Raw genomic sequence first — 23,833 nt, 5'->3', positions numbered from 1 at the left:
AAGCAGCCATGTGGGACTCACTTATTTGAGAAATTCTGCATCCATCATGTGAGATTACCCCCACTTCTTTCCTAATTAGCTACCCACATGCAGAACATCAAATATTTATGGCCTCTAGTGACATCACAAGGAATGCACATTCTATATGATTATACAAAAGTCAGAATTTGACCTGGGTGCAAATTGGAACATCAATCATTGGTTTAATTCTAATAATAGCTGACCTTGTTCTCTCTAACCCTTTCTTGATCCTCTTCACATTATTCAACATGTTTGTTAATGCATATTTAGTTATGAATAGTTGCAGCTCAAGTGAACTATGCTTCTTGTTGAGTAATAAAACTTTGATTTTGATTTTGATTGATATGATTGTTGAATGTTGTTGTGTAAATGGAAGCAATTTGGGTCATGCCTTGGAGAAATGGTTGTTTTTTGTTATGAATTTTGGATAATTTATGAAGTAAAATTGTGAAATTTTAAATTTTATTAAGTTAAAAATTATTGAATTTATATATTCAAAATTATATATAGGCTTTTTAATAATTTTATTTAATATTTAATTAAACCGATTAAATCCCGGTTGAATCCCGGTCGAACTAGTGAACCATTGAACCAGTAACTTTACCGGTTTATTGACCGGTCCGGTTCTCGCAACCTTGGTAAAACCAATGAATTTTGGCTTCAAAATTCAAAATGGTTTGGTTGGTTGGTTTTGCGGAAAACCAAACCGAACCGACCGAAAACACCATGGATTTAACACGAAACAAGATGGGCACGTGAAATTGTGACGTGTGAGTTAGCCCGTCATTTTGGCGTGAAACTCGGTTAATTCCACATGGACATCTAATCATGTTCCACGACACACACACTGAAGCAAAAGGAACTCAAACACAGTCTCGACTCTCTACTCTCTACTCTCTACTCTCATCTCCGTCCCCTCCTTTGACTCAAAGATGCCGCGCCATCCAACCACCCTTCGAGTCTTCTGCGTCGGAACCCTCGACACCAAGTTCCACGAGCTCCGCTTCCTCTCCAACTCTCTCCGTTCCAATCTCCAACGCTTCTCCACTCACCTTTCCTCCAAGGTACTCACCAAATTCCAACATTCATTCATATTTCATAAAAACCACCGCTATAACCGTCTCGCACTGACGGAATTCAGTTACAGGTAGAGGTGGTGGTTGTTGATGTCTCTGCTGGTCCAGAGGAACCAAAGAGCATCCAAGATTTCACATTCGTTTCCAGGAGCGAAGTTCTCTCTTGCTGTGGTGGATCAAACGCGTATGAATCGGACAGAGGTAAGGCCGTTGCGAGGATGTGCCAAGGACTTGAGCAGTTCTTGAAGAACTCTCAAAACGACAAGGAGGGTGTTGCCGTTGCAGGCGTCATTGGAATTGGGGGCAGTGGAGGGACATCAATACTTTCTTCTCCCTTCAGGTCTGGGACTGATGCAGGTTCTAATGGCCACAAGGATTTAGTTATTTTATTATAATTATACAATGTAATGTTCAATTTGCCCCCTATTATTTATAAAATTTGACCCCGAACTAAGGAAAAAATGTTTGATCACTAAACCAAAACAGTCTTTCTGCGTGCACTAAATAGTCCCGAGGTCTCATTTGCACCGATTACGTACCTGATATTTGTAAAAGTGCACCATGTTACTTCCTTAGTCCTTTAAGTGATTCATCACGCCAATTTCAGGAGGTAATTGGTTCAATTGAGATCTCGGAAACTATTTTAGTGCCCGCGGCCAATCTCATGGACAACTTTGGATTTTAACTCAAAACTATTTATTTTATTTGTATTATGTATTATTTTGCGGCCATAGTATAAACTTTTTGTATCCGTCATTTGCTTCAGGTCCCTTCCAATTGGTGTCCCTAAGGTTATTGTGTCAACCGTGGCCAGTGGTCAAACTGAACCTTATGTTGGGACATCGGATTTGGTGTTGTTTCCTTCCATTGTGGACATTGCTGGAGTTAATAGTGTTAGCAAGGTAATATTGTCCAATGCAGCTGCTGCTTTCGCTGGAATGGTTGTTGGAAGAGCTATTCAGAGCTTAGAAGATTCGTCTTCTGTGGGAGATAAGCCTACTGTTGGTATAACTATGTTTGGGGTTACTACTCCATGTGTCGATGCTGTTAAAGATAGGTTGAATAAGGAAGGTTATGAGAGCCTTGTTTTCCATGCAACTGGGGTTGGTGGCAGGGCTATGGAGAATTTGGTTAGAGAGGGATTTATACAGGTATCTATATATGCACACATTATTTGACAATGGCAAGTTAATTTGACATTGTTTATCTGAAAAATTGGGACTTCAATTCTTTGGTAGAGGATGTAAGAATTAGTTATATTTTGATTTAGTAGTTATATATCCTTATAAAGGAAGAAGTTAAGGTTTGGAAGCATGGCATAAGAATCGATGATCTTTATGAAGTCATGATATACCCTCCTAAATAGTGATATATGATCTGGAATATCATCTTAGTTCCTAACGAAGAAAGTATTCGTGGTGCTTTTTATATTCTTCAAGATATTAAATGCATTTAACCTTTAACCATAATAAGAAATTTGGAGAATAATTAGAAAGGTTTGATCTCTTCTAAATTTAGTCTACTTATTAGTAATGGATGTTCTGTTGAATCTTATATCAAAATTTCGATTAGATTTCTGAAAACGTGGATGTACTTGTTTGTTTTTTTCATGGATGTACTTGTTTCAACCAATTGCATATTCAATTGCCTTTTTATGGGTTCATGACAATTTATATATGGATCTAAGCTTTTGGTTATGTTTGGTCGTTGTCCTATTGCAATGTAAAAGTTTCATTTTACCTACATGAATGCCTGACCAAATGAAAGATCTTTACGGATTATTTATTGAGCTCTGTACCACATCCAAATTATTTTACGTAAATGCACAAGTGTTCCTGTTTGGGAAAGCATGCACTTAAGTATCTTTCACATACTTGTATAGTAGACAAATTATGAACGCTTTTACACTGTTTCAGATTCTTGTTTATATATTACTGCCTCCATTTGTGTTTTTTCACATATATTACTTTCTTTTCCCAACTTTTCTTAGGGTGTTTTTGACATCACAACAACAGAAGTAGCAGACTACATAGTTGGAGGCGTAATGGCATGCGACAGTTCTCGCTTTGATGCCATTTCAGAGAAGAAAGTCCCCCTAGTTCTAAGTGTCGGAGCATTAGACATGGTGAACTTTGGTGCGAAAGATACCATACCTCAGGAATTTCAGCAGAGAAATATATATGAGCATAATAAGCAGGTGAGTAATCTATTTGACTAGGATGTTTGGCTTTCAACTAGGCATATTTTTGCATTATCAATATTTTGCTTTAATTTCATGCCAATATGGGACTTATTTTAGAAAACACAGAAGAATCTTACCTTAGATGGTTTAAACATGTGCTGCTAAGGCATATAAGCACTACTAAGAAGAGTAGATTAAATGAAGGGTAGCCAAAAAGATAGAGATTGATGGAGAGTGGAGACAAATAAAATCATATAGGCAAAATTTAGATTCTAAATGGCTTTATATTAGACATCATTTATGATAAAACATTATGGCATCATTTGATTCATGGAATAAAACCTATCTAGAAGGTTAAGTTCTGTTGCTGTAATGTTTTGTCCGTCATCTTAACACATGTTGAATTTGGCGATGAATTTCCTACTATTGGATTCTACTAAAGCATCGTAGTCTTAATGGTAATTTTATGCTTCACAATTGTTATAATTGCTGCACTTAAGCTAAAATACAAAATTCTGTCAAGTTCAGGTTTCACTCATGCGAACAACTGTAGAGGAGAACAAAAAGTTTGCTGAATTCATTGCAAATAAACTGAACAATTCATCATCTAAAATCCGTGTTTGCCTCCCAGAAAAGGGTATATCTGCTTTAGATGCACCAGGGAAGCCTTTTCATGACCCAAAGGCAACGGGTACTCTTCTTCATGAACTACAAAGGCTTGTTCAGACAAATGATGATTGTCAGGTACTATAATTGCTCAATAACGACGTTTATTAAAACTATAAGCTTCAATTTAGTTTGGACTTTATTTTATTTATCTATTATTGATATTAGGATTTGCGAAATTTGAAAGTTATGAATTTTTCAGGTAAAAGTGTATCCCCATCATATTAATGACCTTGAGTTTGCAAATGCATTAGTTGATGCATTTTTGGAGATTAATGAGAGCTCTACTAAAGATTCTACTCATAAACAAGTAGCCAGTCCTGAATCCATTGATCACTTTCGTAAAGATGATGATGCTTCAAATGCATCAAGTTTTAGGAACATTGGCTATGCGCCTAGTGAATTCCCAGATGCAAAACCAGGTTCTCATTCAATTTGCTTAATGTTTCTATTCTTCCCAAACATTTGGTAATTGAAGTTCTAGATATGCACATATACTATCTTTGTACTGGTTTGGCCTTAAAAAACAATGTGTGTACTTTGCTGGATTTGTAGCAATGTGTGGCATTTGGCAATGAAGAATTAATTTTACAACTTTTCCATGTTATTTTTTTGCATGTTACTCTTGATCTGCATTGGCCTAAAAATGTTTCACCTAAAAATGTTACCCCTTTTATGCTGAATTGCACAGAAATAAGTAAGTCTCAGTTTACTTTAGGTAGAAAGTGTCTCTTTACGCCTGATGCATTTACTATTTATATTGGCAGAAACTTTGGAGAAAACACGCTTTATATTGCAGCAATTAAAATCTCAAATAGATAAAGGAATACCTATAATCGGAGCTGGTGCTGGGACAGGCATATCTGCCAAGTTTGAAGAAGCTGGAGGTGTTGATCTGATAGTGCTGTACAACTCAGGGCGCTTCCGGATGGCAGGGAGAGGCTCATTAGCTGGGCTTTTACCTTTCGCCGATGCTAATGCTGTTGTGCTTGACATGGCTAATGAAGTTTTGCCAGTATGCTTATACTTTTACTTGTTCAATGAGATCCTACAACATTTTCCTACTGTGAACTTCCTTTCAAGCTGTTTTGATATCAGTTCTCTGATTTTTCCTTCGTACTGTTCAATTTATCTTGATTCCTATGCTTTGTCTAAATAATTGGTGTAACTTTTTTGGCAAAGAATTCGGTACCCTCTCTAAGGCAAGGCTACAAATGACATTTTCAAAAATAATTCTGATTTGAACCTCATCTTTTTTTTTTTTTTTTTTTCCATCTGAAATTACAAAATTTTTTAAAGCCAATCCTTGTTCTCACTCTACTGAATTGCATAGAAAACAACCTACATGGCTAAACCAAGAACTCATCATGGCAGCATTATGCTCAAAGAAACCCAAATCAACTCGAAATTGGCAAAGACAATGTCCTCCATTTTCTTCTTCCTCTTCCACTCCCTAACCTCGTGCTCCTCTTCCAAAAATAATTAATTCATTCCATGCATATTGTGTTGTGTACTATACAATTCAATTTGTAACTTTATTGATTGTTATGTGTCTCCCCGTGTTGATGCTCAGTTTGTTCTTGTCCATCATGAACTAGGTGTTATAATCCCTAGTAAATAGGTAGAGTTAGATGAGATTGAATTCTCTTAATTGCTATGTAGCAAATGCGAGGACTATGAAGGACATGGTAAAAGCGTAGCAAGAGGACCTGTGAAATCTGGCTTTAGGAGTTCATAAGAGAGATTTCTTCTTCTTTTAGCCATTGCTTTAGTCCGAGCTTGTGGGTTGGTGTCTCTGCGATTTGGTGGAATGGAAACAAAAGTTGGGCTCAGAAAGAAAATATCCGAAATTTAAGAGCAATTTTATAATTTCAGATAAAAGAAAGTGAGGGTTCAGATCAAAATTATTTTTAAAAAGGTTACCTGTAGCCTCTTCTTAGAGAATGCTACTAAATTTTTTGCCAACTTTCTGATGGAAAGAATTTGTCATTTTATGTCATCTTTTGTAATAAATAAAATCCTCTTTTGAAGTTAGTGTTGTGTCCGTTTCTCCAGCACTCTGTCTAACATGCTGATCTTTGGTATTTCAGGTGGTAAAGAAGGTACCGGTTCTTGCTGGAGTTTGTGCAACTGATCCTTTCCGTCGAATGGATTTCTTCCTTAAACAGGTGGAGTCTACTGGATTTTCTGGGGTGCAAAATTTTCCAACAGTTGGATTATTCGATGGAAATTTCAGACAAAATCTTGAAGAAACCGGAATGGGATATAGGTAAGTGTTAATTTAATAAAAGAAATTTTTATCAGTGTTAATTGAACCGAATCATATCTTACAACTTTTGTTATGTTACCTCATTAGCTTGGAAGTTGAGATGATCCAAAAAGGTCATAAAATGGGTCTCTTGACAACCCCATATGCATTCAATCAACATGAAGCTGCGGAAATGGCTAAAGTTGGTGCTGATATTATAGTGGCCCATATGGGTCTAACTACAACGGGTTCAATCGGTGCAAAAACTGCTGTTTCACTGGAGGAAAGTGTGGTTCGTGTACAAGCTATTGCAGATGCTGCACATAGGATCAATCCCAACGCAATTGTGCTGTGCCATGGAGGTATGTACATCACCTAGAAATCCTTTTGTTTGGGTATTGTGAATTATTAGAAAGTACTTTTCACTGATCAATTGTTATTCTTTGGAGCTAGTGATAAAGTGGACAATACTTTGAATTAGACAACTGAAGAAATGCATGTTAAATAAGAATAACTGAAAGTGAGAATTGGAGTGACGGTCTGAGGGATGCCGGATGAAGCTCGGATTGAAAAGGGTGTTGCCGAGTTGATGAAATAAAATAATGTGTTTACAACTTTAACCTTATAGAAATCTGTTTGGAAATTTGAATACAATGAAAAAATTGGAAACAAAAGTTGGACACCAAGTTCATGGAATCCCCCTTTTTAATAGCAGATGTGTGACTAAGTGTTCGTTTGTGAGTTGGGGTTTTGGAGAGAAATGAGGGGAAAAGAATCTGTGTTAAATTTTGAATTTTTTTGCTACAAAGTACAAACCCTGCATTTCCCTCCTTTCCCTCCCCTCCAAAATCCTAACTCACAAACGACACTGTAGAGATGGTCCTAGATGTCTTGAGATCCAAGATTTTTTAGGGGAGGGGGTTGGGGGTGTGGAACAGAAAACAAGAAAAGGAAAGACAGTTATAAAACTTGGAAGGTGACCGTAGGTGAGGAAATATGACCTCAAGATTCTGGTAACAGTTGTGAATATTGGAATTAAATATAGCTTTCCGAGAAAGTTTCAGAATCAAGGAAGAGAGGTCAAACTTGAGTGTTGGAAGGTAAATTCAGAGTGTGCAGCATATTGCACAAGAATAATGTACCATAATGAGAATGCTCACTACTATTCTGTATTTTCTGAACATTATTGTTCTGTTTTTTGTGATTTTTTAGTGGCGTTCAGATTAATGTACTGGGATATGCAGGTCCAATATCAGGTCCAAAGGAAGCAGAATTCATATTAAAGAGAACCAAGGGAGTCCATGGATTTTATGGCGCATCGAGCATGGAAAGACTACCGGTGGAACAGGCTATCACAAGTACAGTCAAAGAGTACAAAGCAATTTCCATTAGCTGAGGTTTAACATGTTTGTTCCTTCATGACACTGCTCTTAATCTGTACGTATACCACATGTCTAATAAGTAATAACGGCGTTTTTATTTTTATTTTTTTTTTAATTTATTATGAGACATACTAAAATTGTGGAGAACGTAGGATTCACTGTTATATAAAATTTAGTTGTAAATTGAAATGAAGCAAAACCAATGTACTATACCTTTATTTGGATCCTTTGGAAAATACAATAAAAAGTATTGTCCTTTATCATATGGTTGTGTGCCCAAATCTAGGGAACATGGTTCAGTAGAAGGAATTTATCGTTCTTTAACCAATGTCAAGGGTTTTATTCTTGTTTTGAATATGGAAAAACTTTAAATATTCTGGTTGTGCACCTAAATCATGCCTAAGCTAAAATGTACAAAATTACTGATGGCACTAGAGTTGTATAATCACAAAGTGAGGGTTTAGTGTGTGTTCTTAATCCGAAGATAATTTGCGGATGAATGAGAGGATTTCATCAGAAACTTGTTGAGCTTTCTCCTGATGTATAAAATGGTGGCCATCCATTATAACTACTTCCAGATTTGGAACGAGACTCTTAAACAAGTCTCCTTCGACATAATCCTTTGTACCCCCACTACTTCTGAAACCAAAGTCTCTCTCTCCAGCAATGAACTTTGTTGGAACTGTAATCTTTGATCCCTCCCATGGTGCAAGAAGCTCCCAGTTTCTGCAACCATTTACCATGTAATAATTATGTGCAAATTATTAATATTCTAACATACACAAGTTTAGTAGCCAAAGTTAATACGCTTTGGAAAAAGTAATAAGTGCAGCACTCCTTAGACTCTAAGGCTCAAATCCTAAACTCCGAATCGTATATCCTGAATTTTAATTTTTAAGTCTAAATCTGAACTATCGATATAAAATATAATAAATGAAATGTTAAGATTTGTTTAATTAACAAGGAAGTGTGCAATATTCCTTACTTAGTAAGGAGTGTTTAAGATGAGCCTAAAACTGTGTATCTTTGTTAAACCAACACTAACTTTAACAAAGTGAAAATAAATACTTACAGGTCCATTGCACGGTAATAGTTGAATGCACCAGTAAAACCAGACTCTTGAAATTTGTCAGCAAAGACCATGAGTTCCTCTTCAGTTATCCAAGATGGCAAAGCGGAAGGTGTTGGCAAGAAATCAATAATCTCCATGCCAGGAGGAGCTGCTAGAAATTCGGTCCAAGTCGCTAACATGAACTTCTTCATCACTGTCAAACAATCATATCTTGCGAAGGCTCTCTCTGCTCGACCCGGTTCCTTTCCGGCCAACACAAAACAAATTAGCAACAAATTTTAGAATTAAGTGAATCTAATTCAAGCACGGAAAGCCAGTCTAAGCTAATCATGTCTTGTTTGAGCAATTTAAGGAATGAGTGTGAATGGTACCTGGAACTGGGAGATATGAGTATTATCACCATATGCCATTCTGATAGCTTCAACGGTTTTAATAGTTGGAATCCTTGGGAAGTAAGGAACGCCTATAGCAACAAATCCCTTAACTCTATCAGGCCTAAAGAGACTCATGTGCCAACCAATGTTTGCTCCCCAATCATCTCCAACAACAAGTGCCTCCATTCATTTAGTGTTAAAATGGGTCAAAAGGTTATAATATCATGGAAAACAAATACATCAATTCTCCAAGTATTTGATCACATAATTGAATCTGATCAGGAAGTCCTTTACACCTCATTTAGTATTTGTATTTACAATAATAAATAAATATATCGATATCAGAAATATAAGAGTTTAACCAATATATTAAAGTTACAAATTAAAAATTCTTTTATAGAAAAAAGTAACAATTTATTATACATTTATTAAAGTAAAAAAATTAAAAAACTTCTATTATTTTCACGGCACGTTAGTTAAATCCGAAACATGATCATAAACTTCTTATCCTCTTTTGTTCTAGTATCTTTGCATTATCTATTTTGAAACACTTAACAAACAAAATCTTAAATTAAGTTGAGAAATTAGAGTTTAAGAGAAGAAAGTAAAAGATTTATAATGCTAAGTTTTTAAAAACTACACTAGGATTTTGACATACCTGTTGTTCCCCAAAGTGGTCAATGAGGCCTAAAAGGTCACCAACTACGTGCATAAAAGTGTAGGAACTGGGGCTGATAGGAGAATCTGAATCACCATATCCTCTTAGATCAGGTGCTACTGCATGATAACCATGGTTGGCCAAGTATTTGAGCTGGTGGCGCCATGAATACCATATCTCTGGAAAGCCATGAAGCAGCAGAACCAGTGGTCCTGTTCCTTGCTCTGCTATGTGCAACCATATCCCGTTGGTTTTGATTCTTTGGTGATTCACTTCACTCATGATCATGGCCATGGATATGGTGCTTATTAATTTCTATCAAATTTTATGGGTCAAGCAGAAGGAAGAGGTATGTAGGTGGCGGATATTTCTTTTTATGCGTTAGTTGTTATTTGTTTCAAAAGGATTTCTTAGATGTAATAATTGTGATTGTGATTGGAGCCATTAGACTGAATTTCTATGTATTCCGACTGAAGGGACAAATAAACTTTCGAAGATTTATATTTTTGATAGATTAATTTTAAAAAAATATTAATAAAATTTTTTAAAATAATAAATGTAAATAAATTAATTTAAATTTAAATTAAAATTTTTTATTCTAATCACAAAAATTAAATTAAAAATTATATATTTATATCTATTATTTTAAAAAAATTTATTAATATTTTTTTAATTAATTTATATAAAATATAAATTTTCAAAAATTTATTTATCACTTTATTTATGTATTTGCAGAACATAATTACGCCAAGCCTCAGAACACAACTTTGACTTGGAAACCCCATACGTTGGACCTTCTAGATGGTGTATGCATGTTTATATGTGCATGAAAAATAGATGGTACCCATATTTTATCAAAGTCAGCAGCCAAATAAGTCTAGTTTTCACTCGATTCGATAGATGTATGTAGATAATATTTAAATAATATTTTACAAGAAATAGACAAGAATAAGAGAATTTGATGTTGTGTATAATCTTCTAACCATTCTTTGAACCAGAGGGGACAAATAGAGAAAACAAACCAAAACTAAGCACGATACGCCACATTTGCTTCATTTGTAATTGCTTGGATGATTGGCATTTGGCAAATTATATATATTCCCATCATTTTAGTGGCTTGTTTGACAAAAAATCTTAAAGGAAATAATACATACATCCTGAAAAAAATATTAGCTTGGATTTCTAAAAGAAAAGATATAGAAGTTAATTTTTAATTAGTTAATATTTTTTAGAATTTAAAATTTAAAATTTAGAATTAAAAATTTATAATTTAAAATATAAAATTTAATATAAATAAAATAATTTTAAAAAGTTAATATTGACTGAAAAAAATTAATTCTGTAACATTACTCTTTGTAAAATTAATAATAAGCTTTGTTTAAAATTCCATAAACATTAGGTGATTAATATTTTTTTAAAATTTATTAGAAGGGACAAAAATACATCTAAAAATTTATACGCTGACACGACTACACTTTAATCATTTAATGAGTCACATGTGCACATTATTTATATACTTTGGCGGATACAGTATTTTCATGTTTATTTTTTTAGGAAGAAAAGACAAAAATACACTTGAAAATTCACACGCTGGACACGACTAAACTTTAATCATTTAACGACGCCACATGCGGATGGCCAAAAAGGTGAATGTGTCTGCTGGAGTGTATAAATAATATGTACGCGTGATTCATTAAATGATTAAAGTGTAGTCATATCCAGCGTATGAACTTTTAAGTGTATTTTTATCCTTTCTTTCAAATTTATTTATATTTAAGTTAATATTAATTAATTTCTATTTTTTTCAATTAAAATTGTTAATTTTCTAATATTCCGTTTTATTCAACACCACCATCATCAACAGCATATATAATTGAAAAATGAAGAAAGAAATTTTAGGACTAAACAAATAAATATGCCGCCATTGAGAGAAAGTAGACTTATTCAAACAATAATAGAAAAAATTCATTCATGAATAAGTCTAAAGATATTTATAAACGAGTAAATATTTAAATTAGTTTTTAAAAATTTTAAATTAAATGTTTTGATTCTTAATAACTTTTTATTTATTAATTAGAAGTCTTCGAAATTATTCTTGTTGAATAGACTAATTCTTTTATTGTTTTTAATCAAACTTTTAATATGTCTATTAAAAAAATAAACCCTACACAAATTTTATTATAAGTACATTAAATTGAGCTAAGTCTCAGAGTGGTTCCTGAAGTTACACTCGTACTTCATAGTAGTCCCTAAAATTATTAATTACCCAAATTGGTACCTGAAATTAAACGTCGGGACTCAGTGTTGTCCTTCCGGCACATTTCCTCCAGGTGGCGTCATCAGAAAGCTGATGTGGCTAATTTGGTGACACGCGGGCAAGGCTAAAACGACGTAGTTTTTTTGGTGGCGCGTAAATGGCCGAAAACGATGTCGTTTCACTCCAAAAGTTGGTTTTGAAGACTCCCCCATCAAACGTTAACATAACGCATTGTCTTCCCTCCCTCAAAATACAACACAAACCCCTGCTCCCCTTTACTCGTCAATGGCGGTGGTTGGATTGTGGTAATTGTTGCGATTTCTGTGGAGCACGACTGCTATATAGGATCGGATATCATCATCTGCCTCAAACGAAGACTGTATCGAAGACCCGTCTCTCTGGAAAAGGTAAGGAAAAAAGAAAAAATATAATGTGATATAAGGAATGCTCTGTTTTTTGTTAAGGTTGTTAGTTTAATCTCTTCAGTAGTTAGAAACGATTTTTTGGAGTGTTATCTGTGGGTATGCATATTTGTGTTTCGCAATATTTAGCTAGGGTTTGATCGCAACTAGTTTTCAGAGTGGTTAGGCTAATGAAGGTGTTGACTGTATGAGGGCTGTTTGTCATGGGAAAATGCTATTTCTTATCTATTATGCTTTGCTGCATTTACAGTTAATGTGGTTTCCAACTTGTTAATATGGTTGAAGATGATGAGGTTGATCATGAAATTTTGTTTCTAAATTGCAGATGGGAGATCCTTGGATTACCATCATATTTCACCATGGAGGCTTATTCGTCACAGAGCGTGATGGAACTGTGAATTACAGTGGTGGACAGATTTTTGAGTTGCCGAGAGTTGACGTAGACACTGCGGATGTATTTTTTATCCGAGACTACTATAAGACACTTGGGTATGACAATGTGACTCACTGTTGGTGGCTGGTGCCTAATAGACCATTGCAAAGAGGGCTTAGAGCTTTGACACATGACAAAAAGCTCATGGAGATGTGTTATACTGCTCAGACCAACAAGGGAGTTGTCCATGTGTATTATGAACATGGGGTCTCTGAACCTGTGTTTGATGAGAAAACAGGACTAGCATCATCCAAAGGCAAGGAGTTGATAGTGCTACCAGACCCTATTCCACATACATACCCCAGCATCAATGTGACAGCCAATACAATTTCCACCACATCACCACCAATTCCAACCTCAGAAGCAATGAACACAATTCCTACTCCAACAACAATCCCCCCAACTATGCCTACTGGTAAAGGTATTTCAGGACCAAAGCATAAGAGTCACACTACTGCAACTTCTGTTAGTTATTCCAAATCACCACCCAAAAAAATGGCAGCACCCACAGCTGCTGCTCCCAGTGTTAAGCCCACCCCACCACCAAAAACAATGGCCAAACCCATAGTTGCCACTACTTCTAAGCCCAACCCACGACCAAAAAGACTGGGCCAATCCACTGCTACTCCTACTATGAAGCCCAACCCACCACCAAAGTCAACGGCCCAGTCCACTTCAAAACCTGTAACAAGATCAACATCACAAAAATCAAGGAGGTCTGATATACCAAAGAAAGGCCCTCAGAAAGTAAAGAATGCAGCATTACATGCTAGGAGGCCTTTAACAAGATCAGCTGCAACTGGAACTTTTGGAAGAGCATCTGTTAAGGGAAAGGATCCTGAGACTGTGTTTGTTAGCTTGTCTAGTGAGAAAGAATCTTCAGACTCCCATGACAGTTATGACAGTGTAGAGGACGAACCGTATAGGCCTGCTGCTGATGATGTCTCTAGTGAGGAAGAAGAAGTGGTTGGGCAGAGATCAACTGGAAAGAAGAGTGATGCTAAAGAAGTTAATGAAAAGAGTTCAGTTATGCTTGAGGATGATGGGATTGTGTGTGCAGAGTCAGGGTCTGAAGATGATGAATTCTTCTTTGGCCCGATTCCGAAGGTTGGTGAAACGGGAGCATATTATGATGCTCAAGATGGAGCTATGATGAATCTGATGGTGGAGAGTCTTGACACTCTGAGGAAATGAAGACTCCACCGAACTCTGAGGATGAGTTAGACGAGGTTGAGTCAGATGAGGTGTTTCCGGTATTTAGGGAAGGAGGAAGGTTTGGTGAGCTTAAACTAAAGGTTGGGATGAAATTTAATTCTAAGATGAAATTCAAGGAAGCTATTTGTGAGTACTGTATCCAGGAGGGAAGGTGGATCTGGTGGAAGAAGAATGACAATTTAAGGATGAGGGCTGTTTGTAAGGGAGAGGAGTGTGGCTGGGTAGTATATGCTTCCATGGACAGTGAGGGTAACTGCTGGCAGATCAAGACATTTATGGACGATCACACTTGTCCTAGAGAGACTAAGAACAAGCTAGCTAATAGGAAGTGGCTGGGTTGCAAACTGGTTAGGAAATTAAGAAAATATCCCAACCTTAGACATTGTGAAGCTGCCCAGTACTTTAAGAGCAAGTGCGACTTGGACCTCAACAAGTCTTCACTGACAAGGGCTCTAGGGGATGCTAGGGCCATAGTTTATGGAGATGCTACTGCCCAGTATGGTATGGTTAGGGATTACGGGTTGACATTACTAAAAACTAATCCTGGCTCCACTGTGAGTATTGGTGTTACACCTCATCCCAATCCTGATGAAGATCCAACCTTTGATAGGATGTACATTTGCCTTGATGGGTGTAAAAGAGGGTTCAAGGCTGGCTGCAGACCACTTATAGGGTTGGATGGAGCATTTCTAAAAACAAAACATGGTGGTCAAATCCTCTCTGCAATTGGTCAAGACGCAAACAATCACATTTATGTGATTGCTTATGCAATAGTGTCCATCGAAAACACGGAGAATTGGCGATGGTTTCTGGAATTGCTGCACCAAGACTTGGGTGACTACAAGCAACATGGTTGGTGTTTTATTTCAGACATGCAAAAGGTATGCATATCTATTGCTAGTTATCCTAACTAACAGTTGTCATTCTTAGATATACCTGCTGCTGTGTAGTGAATAATAGTAGTATAAATTGAATAATTGTTGTGTAAATTAAATAATTGTTGAATTGAATATCTGCTGGTTTATAAACACAAATCTGTTTACTTAGATTGAGTAATTGTTGTATGCTGCATAGTTGATGGTTGCATTATAGGGGGTAGTATCTGTGTACTCAGCTAAGCTAAGGACCAAGTTGTGTGAATTAAATAATTGTTGAATTGAATATCTGCTGCTTTATAAACACAAATCTGTTTACTTAGATTGAGTAATTGTTGTATGCTGCATAGTTGATGGTTGCATTATAGGAGGTAGTATCTGTGTACTCAGCTAAGCTAAGGACCAAGTTGATGTCACTTACACAACTTTAGGGACCACTATGAGTTCATTAAAATAACATTAGGGACCATTTTGAGGCTCGATTTGAAACTTTGTGACTGGCTTGTTGGATTTGCAGGGTCTAATTCATGCAGTTCAGGATGTGTTCCCAAATGTCCATCACAGATTCTGTGTATGGCATTTATGGAGGAACTTCAACAAACAGTGGAAGGATAATCAACTTAGAGGTTTGCTTTAGGAGTGTGCAAGGTCTACGACTCAAGAGGGATTTGTGGAAGGGATGAAAAAATTGGAAAAGCTAAATAAGGATGCTTGGAGTTATCTATGCAAATGGCCAAAGAATTCATGGCGCAGGGCATTCTTCAGCATTGCACCAAAAATGGACAATATCTGCAATAATGCATGTGAGGTTTTCAACTCACGGATCAAGGACCCTAGAGCCAAGCCTATTATCACACTGCTGGAGGAGGTCAGGATGTACATCATGAGATCTATAGCCAGGAACAAGGTGAAGTTGAGGAACAATGACGGGATTCTACCTCCAATACAGAGAAGTAGGTTGGAAAAGATAAGAAAGGAATAAAAAAAATGGGTTCCCATGTGGTCTGGTGATTCAGATTACGAAATATTTGAAGTTCATGGGTGGCCTACAAATATGGCTGTGGACTTAGGCAAGAGATCATGCACCTGTGGTTTTTGGCAACTAAGTGGTATGAATTTTTATGCATATTTTTTAATTTTTTTATTTTCGATTTGCAGTTCGAATTATGTTTATGTATGGCTGTGATGTTCTATGTAGGGATGCCATGTGTGCATGCATGTGCTGCTTTGGCCAGGGCTGGTAGAAGGCCAGATGAATTCTGTCATAGCTGGTTGACCATGCAAGCATACAACAACACCTATGGCTTCCATATAAATCCAATTTCTGGCCAGGCACTGTGGGAGAAATCACCTTATAATAGACCTCAAGCAACAAAGTTCAAGAAGAAGCCAGGGCCAATCAAGAAGAAAAGAAGAAAGGATGCTGATGAGGAGCCAAGTAAAGGCAAGAAGCAGAAGACCTCAATGAAAAGAGTTCATAAAAAAGGACATTGTCGCTATTGTGGTGAATCTGGTCACACAAAGAGGAACTGTCATAAGAGGGCCGTTGATGAAGAATCAGCTGCTGTGGCGGCGGCTGCTGCTGCTGCTAATTCTAATGCTAATGGAGGTGAGGTCAATAATTCTGCTCCAACTGCTGCTGTAAATGGTGGTGATTCCCCAGCTGTGTCACAGGATCAGGTTGAGATTCAGGTTGATCTTAGTCAGCCTATTATGTCAGAAACTGATGACTCGCAACAGGTGGGTAATATTATTTACCCATATATATACATGTATTGTGGTCATACATTAATTTTTCTTAGTCACTTTAAATTTTTGGTGTTTCATACATAGGTGCAACAACCTGCTGTTCGGCCATCCAAACTGCCTCCTAAGAGAAAGTTGTCCACACCCAGTGCTACCACCCAACCATCCAGCACCTCATCTGCAAGCACTCTATCTCCTCCATCTGCAAGTATTTCATCTGCAACCACTCCATCTGCAAGCACTCTCCCAACAAGCAATCAGTCTGCAAGCACTGAAACAGCAACGAATCTACCAGCAATGCGATTTGTGCCTAATCCGGGATTCAAGCCACCCAGAACCAAGAATTAGTGACTTAGTTTTTTGTATTTAGGGACAGTATGGTGTCTTTATTTCTCTGTTTTACTGAAGTAATGTACTGTGTATGCTTTCTTGCTTACAATTCCAGTGTTGGAGATTGAAAACTTATGACACTTATTTTTTGAAAACTCTGATATAGTTGGTGACTATTGTTCTGGCTTTATAATGCCTTATTTTGGATGTAATCACTACAATATGAAATATGAATTATGACTTTCTTGAAGAGATCTGTGACAGATTTTTGGTTTTATTTTGCACTCTCATATGCAATTAAGATGCTTTCCAAACACTATAAACTCCTATTTTATTGACAACATATGCAAGCACACTAGTCTCAATCACTTTAATTTTCATTTCTTTCAAACAAACTGACAGGTACAACTACAGCAACAACATGCACAATTCATGTGTTTCTTTCCAGATACAATTGGCCAAACTGCCTATCTAACTTTAAGATAAGAATAGCTACTGTAACCAGCAGCATAAATACAAACACCAAAACTCCACCCACTTTTAGAACCCTAACTTCAGACTCTAATCTTCCAAGTTTCCAAGCAAACTTCATCTTCTATTTTTCATTGTCAATTGAAGGGCTTGCTCTACCATCACATGTGATCACATCTTCTTCAAGAATTTTATCAATCCACATAAACAAACCACACCACTTCTTGCCTACAGTCTACACCAAGGTAAAAGAATCAACCAAATTTATATCCAAAATTACAGCAAACAACAACAACAACAACCACTTACATTGTAGTTTGGGCAACCCACGAAGGGTCTCCCTGGATTAGAATCCGTCATTGACCATCACAGCACTGGTCTCAAACCGCATCTGCACCATTCTGGCAAACGCGAATTCCTGTTCCTGTTCATTCTTCTCATGATGCTTCCAAACGATCGTGGGTTGTTCGAGCTTCCAGCAGCATTGCTCGCGCTAGCGATTGTCGTCTGGGTATCAAGATGCTGCAGAAAAACCAACGGAAGAGACCAGAAGAGAAGAGAAGAGCACTGGAGGTTGATCTTCAGATTTGGGAATTAGGGATTTTAAACTTCGAATTAGGGACCAAATTGAGTCAATAAAATTCGTTCTTCCACCTCAGCTAGCCGTTAGCCTTGCCCGCGTGTCACCAAATTAGCCACATCAGCTTTCCGATGACGCCACCTGGAGGAAATGTGCCGGAAGGACAACACTGAGTCACGGCGTTTAACTTCAGGTACCAATTTGGGTAATTAATAATTTTAGGGACTACTATGAAGCACGAGTGTAACTTCAGGGACCACTCTGAGGCTTAGCTCACATTAAATTCTAAAATTTAAGACAATTTAGTCTCCTTCGATACTAAGAAGAGACGACCAAACAGACGTGAATAACTATCGAGAACTTACATAAAATAGAAATTTACTTAGAGTAATTCTAAATTAATTAATATTCATTAACTTTTTTGTTATTTTTCTAAAAATAATCAGTAAATATTAATTTTTTTATAAGCGACAAATTTTTTTTTTTGTATTTAATAAATATTATATTCATTTGATCTATATTTTTAGGACAATTTACTAAAATAAAATATTTGAGTTTTAATATTACCGAAATACAACTTTTGAAGTTTGGATATCAAAATACATTTTTTTTTAAAAATCTATACAAATTACGGGAGGGGTCCCATGGATTCTAGATACATGTAAACAGTGGATGGGGTTCCATAGTTTACGTTCAAAACGTATTTGTATAAAAACTATGGTAGGGGTTTTACGGTTTCTATTGGAAGCTAAAATGAGCATAAACTGTGGAAGGGGTCCAGCGGTTTATGCTCTACTATAAATACGTGAAAGGGGTGCAGTAGATTATTCATTTCGAAATACTTCCAAGTTTCTAGAGAGAGAGAGAGTAACGTTTCTAGAGAGAGGAGGTGGAGAAAAAGTGGAGTGATTCGGATTCTTCTTGGGCTGGGATCATGGCAGATGAACGCAGTCTTTACCGTCTGAACGGTGTTGCGCACGTAGCCGGCAGCATCAACGAAGAGGTAAGCCTGCTATCTTTTATTTATTGTATTTCATATAACAGAAAAATGTAGTATAGGACAAGGGTTATTTAGGATTAGGATTTGTTAATTAGAATTAGGATTTTAAAATTAGGAGATAGGTCTAAATGTTTAAGTAGAGTGATGTTCCTCTCGTATTTAAGACATAGGGTTCAAACTCAAATTTGTTGTTTCCTAAGATAGCGTTTGTTTTTAGAGACAGGACAGAATATGACAAGACAATAGGACAGAGACATTAAAAGTTATTCTTTGTGCCAATATTATATTTGGATACACATGGATAAGACCAAAATATTATATGAAATGACTAAAATAGCCATATGATTTTAAATTTTCTGGTATAAATTAATTTAATAGGGAATGAGAGTACGTAGGAGTACAGACAATGGGGACTTGAACAAAATATTTGAAAGGGCCAAAAATTTTAATAAAAAATTATATAATAATATTTATATTAAAATAAAATTTATAAATATAATTATTTTATTTTTAAATTTATTATTAATATGTAGGAATACATATGGGTAATATTAACAAAAAAATAAATCTGAGTTTGATTAATAAAAAATTTCGTTTAGGATAATAAGCCAAATTAATTTTAAATACAAAATCAGTTTTAAAAAAGAATCCGTTTTTACATGAAAAAAATTAGTTTTTGCACATAAAAATCTATTTTTATTTAGAAAACCAAATTTTTTTTTATCTAAAAACTGATTTTTCTTTTCAAAAAATTGATTTTTTTAAAATTATATAAATCAATTACAACTTATAAATTATTTTTTAGTATTTTAAAAGATCAATTTTACCTTTATAATATTTATCTTTCAAAAGTTATTATTTTTTGTTATTATTTTCATTACAAATCAAATAATATAATATAAGGTTAAAATGAACAATAAGAAAAAAGAAATTATCTAGCCCAATAAAAATTTCTACAAAAAGGAGAGAGTACTTGAAAAAAGAGAAAGAAGGAGAATGTAGAGATAGAAAAAGAGCATGAAGAAGAAAGTACTTTTCTGAGAACAACGCAAATTAGGAAAAATAAGAAGGGGGTAATAGTGGAATAATAAAAAATATCTATGGACAAAAAAGAAAAAAAATCATAAAAAAAGTTCGCGTCCCTCTTCCAAATTCCGTGTCCATCATTGTCCTTCGTAAAAGAGTGGACACAAAAGTATAAAAAACTGTATCGGAGACAATATGTACTGTTCAGTGTCCATGTCTTTGCTTCCAAACACTTTTTAAAGATGTGCTGTCCATGTCTCCGTGTCCATGTTTTCGTGTCCTATCTCCGAAAACAAATGCTACCTAAGCATTCATGTTTGAAAACTAATTTTTGAAATTTGAACTTTTAAACAGGTAACTTTAAAGAGTAAATTTTGTAACTTGAACCTAATGGTTATATTTGCATTCTTAAATTTAAAAAATTATAAGTGTTGTATTTTAGCTTTCTTATCATGTTATGTTTAGTATTTGCTTACGTTGAATTAAAGATTTGTGTCTTATATTAAAGCCTTATTAATTTGAACCTAGAATAGTTGTGAGTGATGCAATCTCACTTGGTTTTGGTTTCGCACATGTTATAGCCTAGTAGGTGCATCACCAGTGTCCGGAGGCAACAGAACATGCCTTTGCATGACAGGATCATACCGTATTTGGAGAGGGCAGGTCTGTACCACCTGGCGAGGCTCAACACGCGGTGGTTCTGGTTGGATGAACCCCTCGTCAGCGCATTCATTGAGAGGTGGCGTCCTGAGACGCACACCTTTCACATGCCATTCGAGGAGTGCACAATCACACTGCAGGATGTCGCATACCAGTTGGGGTTGCCCGTTGATGGTTTACCTGTATCCGGGTGCCTGACAGATTTTGAGAAGCTGATGGAGGATGGCCGACCTACTTGGGAGTGGTTTCAGGAACTCTTTGGCGAGCTTCCCCCGCCGAATAAGGTGAAGCAGTTTACGGTTCACTTCACCTGGTTCCATGAGAGATTCAGGGTGCTGCCGTAGGATGCCTCTGAGGATACTGTACGGATATATTTACGGGCATATATTATGATGCTGCTATCCACTCAGCTGTTAAGGTTCAAGTAATTAACTTAGCTGTTATCAGTTTATATGTTTATTTAACACTATCTTAGTTCAGGTGGGCCACGTATTTACCGACATCCGACCGCAGGAAGGAGAGAGTCATCCAGTGTCGGCTTGCGTTGGACCGCTTAGGTGACCGAGATGTAAGTTTTGTGTTTATTGTTTCCAATTTTAGCTCCTTTTTTCCTTGTTGATAAGTATTTAATGCACTAATGGATCATGCTGTAAACATTTGCAGATTATCTGGGAGCCTTATGCTGCGTTGGACGTGCTGGCCGTTGTTCATCCAGAGATTCTAGCCGAGGAGCATAGTCGGTTATGGCGCGCATGTACTAGTCTGATTTACTTCGCCGTCATTGAGTGGCACCAGGTGGATAGGGTGTTGCCACAACTCAGTGGCGTTCAGCACGTGCCTGAGACGGCATCAAATATTGACCGGCTTCATGCCAAGGACGGTAGGGGCGGGGATAGGTGGTTTCCGGCATACTATCAGGTGTGGCATCTGAGTTGGCAAAACAGAGTGGACGCTGTTTTGAGTGTCTCCCGGGTGGCTGATCCCGGGCCATCGGCCGAGTTTTTGCACTGGTGGTACAGGGTAGCCCATAGGTTTCTGTCGCCAGATTTTTCATTTGCCGATCCCAGGGTGGAGGTGATCACTCAGGAGGCCATCCAGAGAGGGTCGTCACAGGCCCCCCTCGGGTACCGATGCCCCATGTGCCTGATAACAGGCGTGTGGAGAGGCGACCCGGGTGACTGACCGGGAGTAGTGATGGCTAGATGAGATGATTCAAGATGAGGATGCCCACGACCGCGGTTTATGCTTAATTGCACACTCCAACAGAAACCGTGGAACTCCACCCACGGTTTACATGTATCCAGAATCCGTGGGACCTCTCTCGCGGTTTGCATAGATTTCTCAAAATTTGCATTTTGGTATCCAAACTTCAAAAATTATATTTCGATAATATTAAAACTCAAATATTTTATTTTGGTAAATTGCTCACATTTTTATAACAATATTTAAATAAATATTTAAAAAATATAAAAAAAATTAGAATAAAATTCGATCTTTAATTTTTTTATTTTTAAAATAATTTAGTTATTTACAATAAATTTTTTTAAAAAAAATTTACTTGACATAAAATTAGTAAATTTTAAAGATGAAAATAATTTTTTATAATATTTATAAAAAATTATATTAAAATTTAGTTTTTAAAATTTTAATAAAAATATATATTTAATATTTAATATATAATTTTTTGTCATGTTTTTAAATTTTTCAGATGGTTAGTATACTTTAAAATTACTTTTATCAATAATAAAAATTTTTAAACACAATTTATTTTTTTATTTTAATCAAGTAAAAAAAATTGAGATTTTATATAAAATTAAAAAAATAAATTAAATATATAAAATATAAAATCTTAACAAAAGATTTAAATCTTAAAATTGTTATATCTAATAGAAATTTTATAAAATTAACTTATTTATTTAAAATCATAACATCAAAATATTTTAAGAGTTAAAATCGCTACATTTTTGCGAGTACCAATAGAAGAGGAAGTTGATGGGATGGGAGGATTATCATCCGATATAAAATGATGAGAGCGGACAGAAGAGGAGCAATAGAATCAATTGAGAGGGTAAATAATAGAATGAGGTGGTGTTGGAGGCGATGAGAGCAGGAGCCTGCTCCTATTTCACGCAAAAGGTCCTCCCTTTCAATCGCAACAATACTCTTCGTCTTCACCAATCACCCTCACCCTTCTTTCTCCGCATGGCATCTCAGGGTGCACGCGCCTCCATTACACCCGCGTCGCACCCAATCCAGCCCAAACCTGAGGCCGACAAAAAGCCCGATCCGGCGCCGCACAATTCCCCCAAAGATATCCCTCCGCCGCCGGAGAAGCCGGAGCCCGGCGATTGTTGCGGCAGCGGTTGCGTCCCTTGCGTTTGGGATACGTACTACGACGAGCTCGAAGAATACAATAGACTCTACAAACAGGACCCTAACCACAAACCCTAGTACTATTTCTTTTTTCCTTTCTTTTTCACATTTCCCCCTAATTTTTAAATTAGAAATTCACAATTCACATGTCACAATTCAAAGGTTTGTTGTAACAATACGCCCATTCTTTCAAGATTACGATCTTGACGTTGTTGTATGGATCTTTTATTTATAAATTGTCTGGCTGTAGAACATAGTTTCATGAACATAGAATGAATTTGTTTTTTATGTTCTTTATTCTTAATTGTCAGATTCGTAGGAATAAAATTTCGTTTTTTTTATGATTAGAAAGATAGATTGCAGGAACATTCCTTGTGTTTGAATGATATCTGAACTTATTTATTTATTTATTTAATTTTCTGATCTATGAATGGCATGGTGGGGAAGGAGAATAAATCTCTCTGCATTTTAGCATTGCATAATTCCCTGGCTCAATAATGATGGGTTATGGGGATTCTCTATCAATGCTTATATAAAATAATTTTGGAGTTTTATAGTTCTCTGAGAACTTTGGTAGTTCTTTGGGGTTCGGGAACTCCTACAGTTCTCTTCACCATGAATGACACCCTGGTTGCCTTTGAATAAAATTAGTTTGAGTTTAAAATAACTTATTATGAATGCTTTAAAGTCATTGTGAAAGAAGAAATTATTTTTCTCTTATTGAAAACTCTCTGAATATTGAGCTCTTATTCAATTCATGAGCCTC

At 36.2% G+C, this 23,833-nt stretch overlaps 3 protein-coding genes across 4 annotated transcripts; 2 read left to right on the top strand and 1 right to left on the bottom strand.

Annotated features, from left to right (window-relative positions):
• The first annotated feature begins 784 nt into the window (after nucleotides 1–784).
• On the top strand, nucleotides 785–7,838 carry LOC107625427 (TIM-barrel signal transduction protein). Of its 2 annotated transcripts, none has more exons than XM_016328067.3 (10): nucleotides 785–1,085; nucleotides 1,169–1,437; nucleotides 1,864–2,248; nucleotides 3,088–3,294; nucleotides 3,808–4,023; nucleotides 4,148–4,367; nucleotides 4,713–4,960; nucleotides 6,036–6,214; nucleotides 6,302–6,555; nucleotides 7,438–7,838. In XM_016328067.3, exons 1-10 carry the CDS (start codon nucleotides 954–956, stop codon nucleotides 7,587–7,589), a joined length of 2,262 nt encoding a protein of 753 aa, XP_016183553.1. In that variant the 5' UTR covers nucleotides 785–953; the 3' UTR covers nucleotides 7,590–7,838. The 2 variants fall into 2 exon arrangements, with proteins under 2 accessions (XP_016183553.1, XP_016183547.1); XM_016328061.3 differs by having other exon boundaries at nucleotides 846–1,085; nucleotides 1,163–1,437.
• Nucleotides 7,765–10,107, bottom strand: LOC107625440 (alpha/beta-Hydrolases superfamily protein). Its single transcript, XM_016328076.3, has 4 exons — nucleotides 9,680–10,107; nucleotides 9,019–9,201; nucleotides 8,648–8,889; nucleotides 7,765–8,301 (listed from the first exon to the last, which is right to left on the bottom strand). Exons 1-4 carry the CDS (start codon nucleotides 9,971–9,973, stop codon nucleotides 8,049–8,051), a joined length of 972 nt encoding a protein of 323 aa, XP_016183562.1. The 5' UTR covers nucleotides 9,974–10,107; the 3' UTR covers nucleotides 7,765–8,048.
• Nucleotides 10,108–22,688: 12,581 nt separating this feature from the next.
• On the top strand, nucleotides 22,689–23,364 carry LOC148575778 (oxidoreductase-like protein, amino-terminal protein). Its single transcript, XM_088501063.1, has one exon. It carries the CDS (start codon nucleotides 22,795–22,797, stop codon nucleotides 23,143–23,145), a length of 351 nt encoding a protein of 116 aa, XP_088357189.1. The 5' UTR covers nucleotides 22,689–22,794; the 3' UTR covers nucleotides 23,146–23,364.
• Nucleotides 23,365–23,833: the final 469 nt, after the last annotated feature.

Source organism: Arachis ipaensis, chromosome B1 (assembly GCF_059453495.1).
Source record: "Arachis ipaensis isolate K30076 ecotype BB chromosome B1, ASM5945349v1, whole genome shotgun sequence".
In the NCBI taxonomy this organism is placed as follows: domain Eukaryota; kingdom Viridiplantae; phylum Streptophyta; class Magnoliopsida; order Fabales; family Fabaceae; genus Arachis; species Arachis ipaensis.
This window is presented reverse-complemented; position numbering and strand designations above follow the sequence as displayed.

Excerpts from the sequence above, each read along its gene's own strand:
- LOC107625427 (XM_016328061.3), top strand. The coding sequence starts at position 954 with ATGCCGCGCCATCCAACCACCCTTCGAGTCTTCTGCGTCGGAACCCTC. Across the intron at positions 1,086-1,162 it reads CCACTCACCTTTCCTCCAAG|TTACAGGTAGAGGTGGTGGT; the intron begins GTACTCACCAAA and ends GACGGAATTCAG. Across the intron at positions 4,961-6,035 it reads TGGCTAATGAAGTTTTGCCA|GTGGTAAAGAAGGTACCGGT; the intron begins GTATGCTTATAC and ends TTGGTATTTCAG.
- LOC107625440 (XM_016328076.3), bottom strand. The coding sequence starts at position 9,973 with ATGGCCATGATCATGAGTGAAGTGAATCACCAAAGAATCAAAACCAAC. Across the intron at positions 9,202-9,679 it reads ACCACTTTGGGGAACAACAG|GCACTTGTTGTTGGAGATGA; the intron begins GTATGTCAAAAT and ends AAATGAATGGAG. Across the intron at positions 8,890-9,018 it reads CTCATATCTCCCAGTTCCAG|GAACCGGGTCGAGCAGAGAG; the intron begins GTACCATTCACA and ends TTGGCCGGAAAG.
- LOC148575778 (XM_088501063.1), top strand. The coding sequence starts at position 22,795 with ATGAGAGCAGGAGCCTGCTCCTATTTCACGCAAAAGGTCCTCCCTTTC.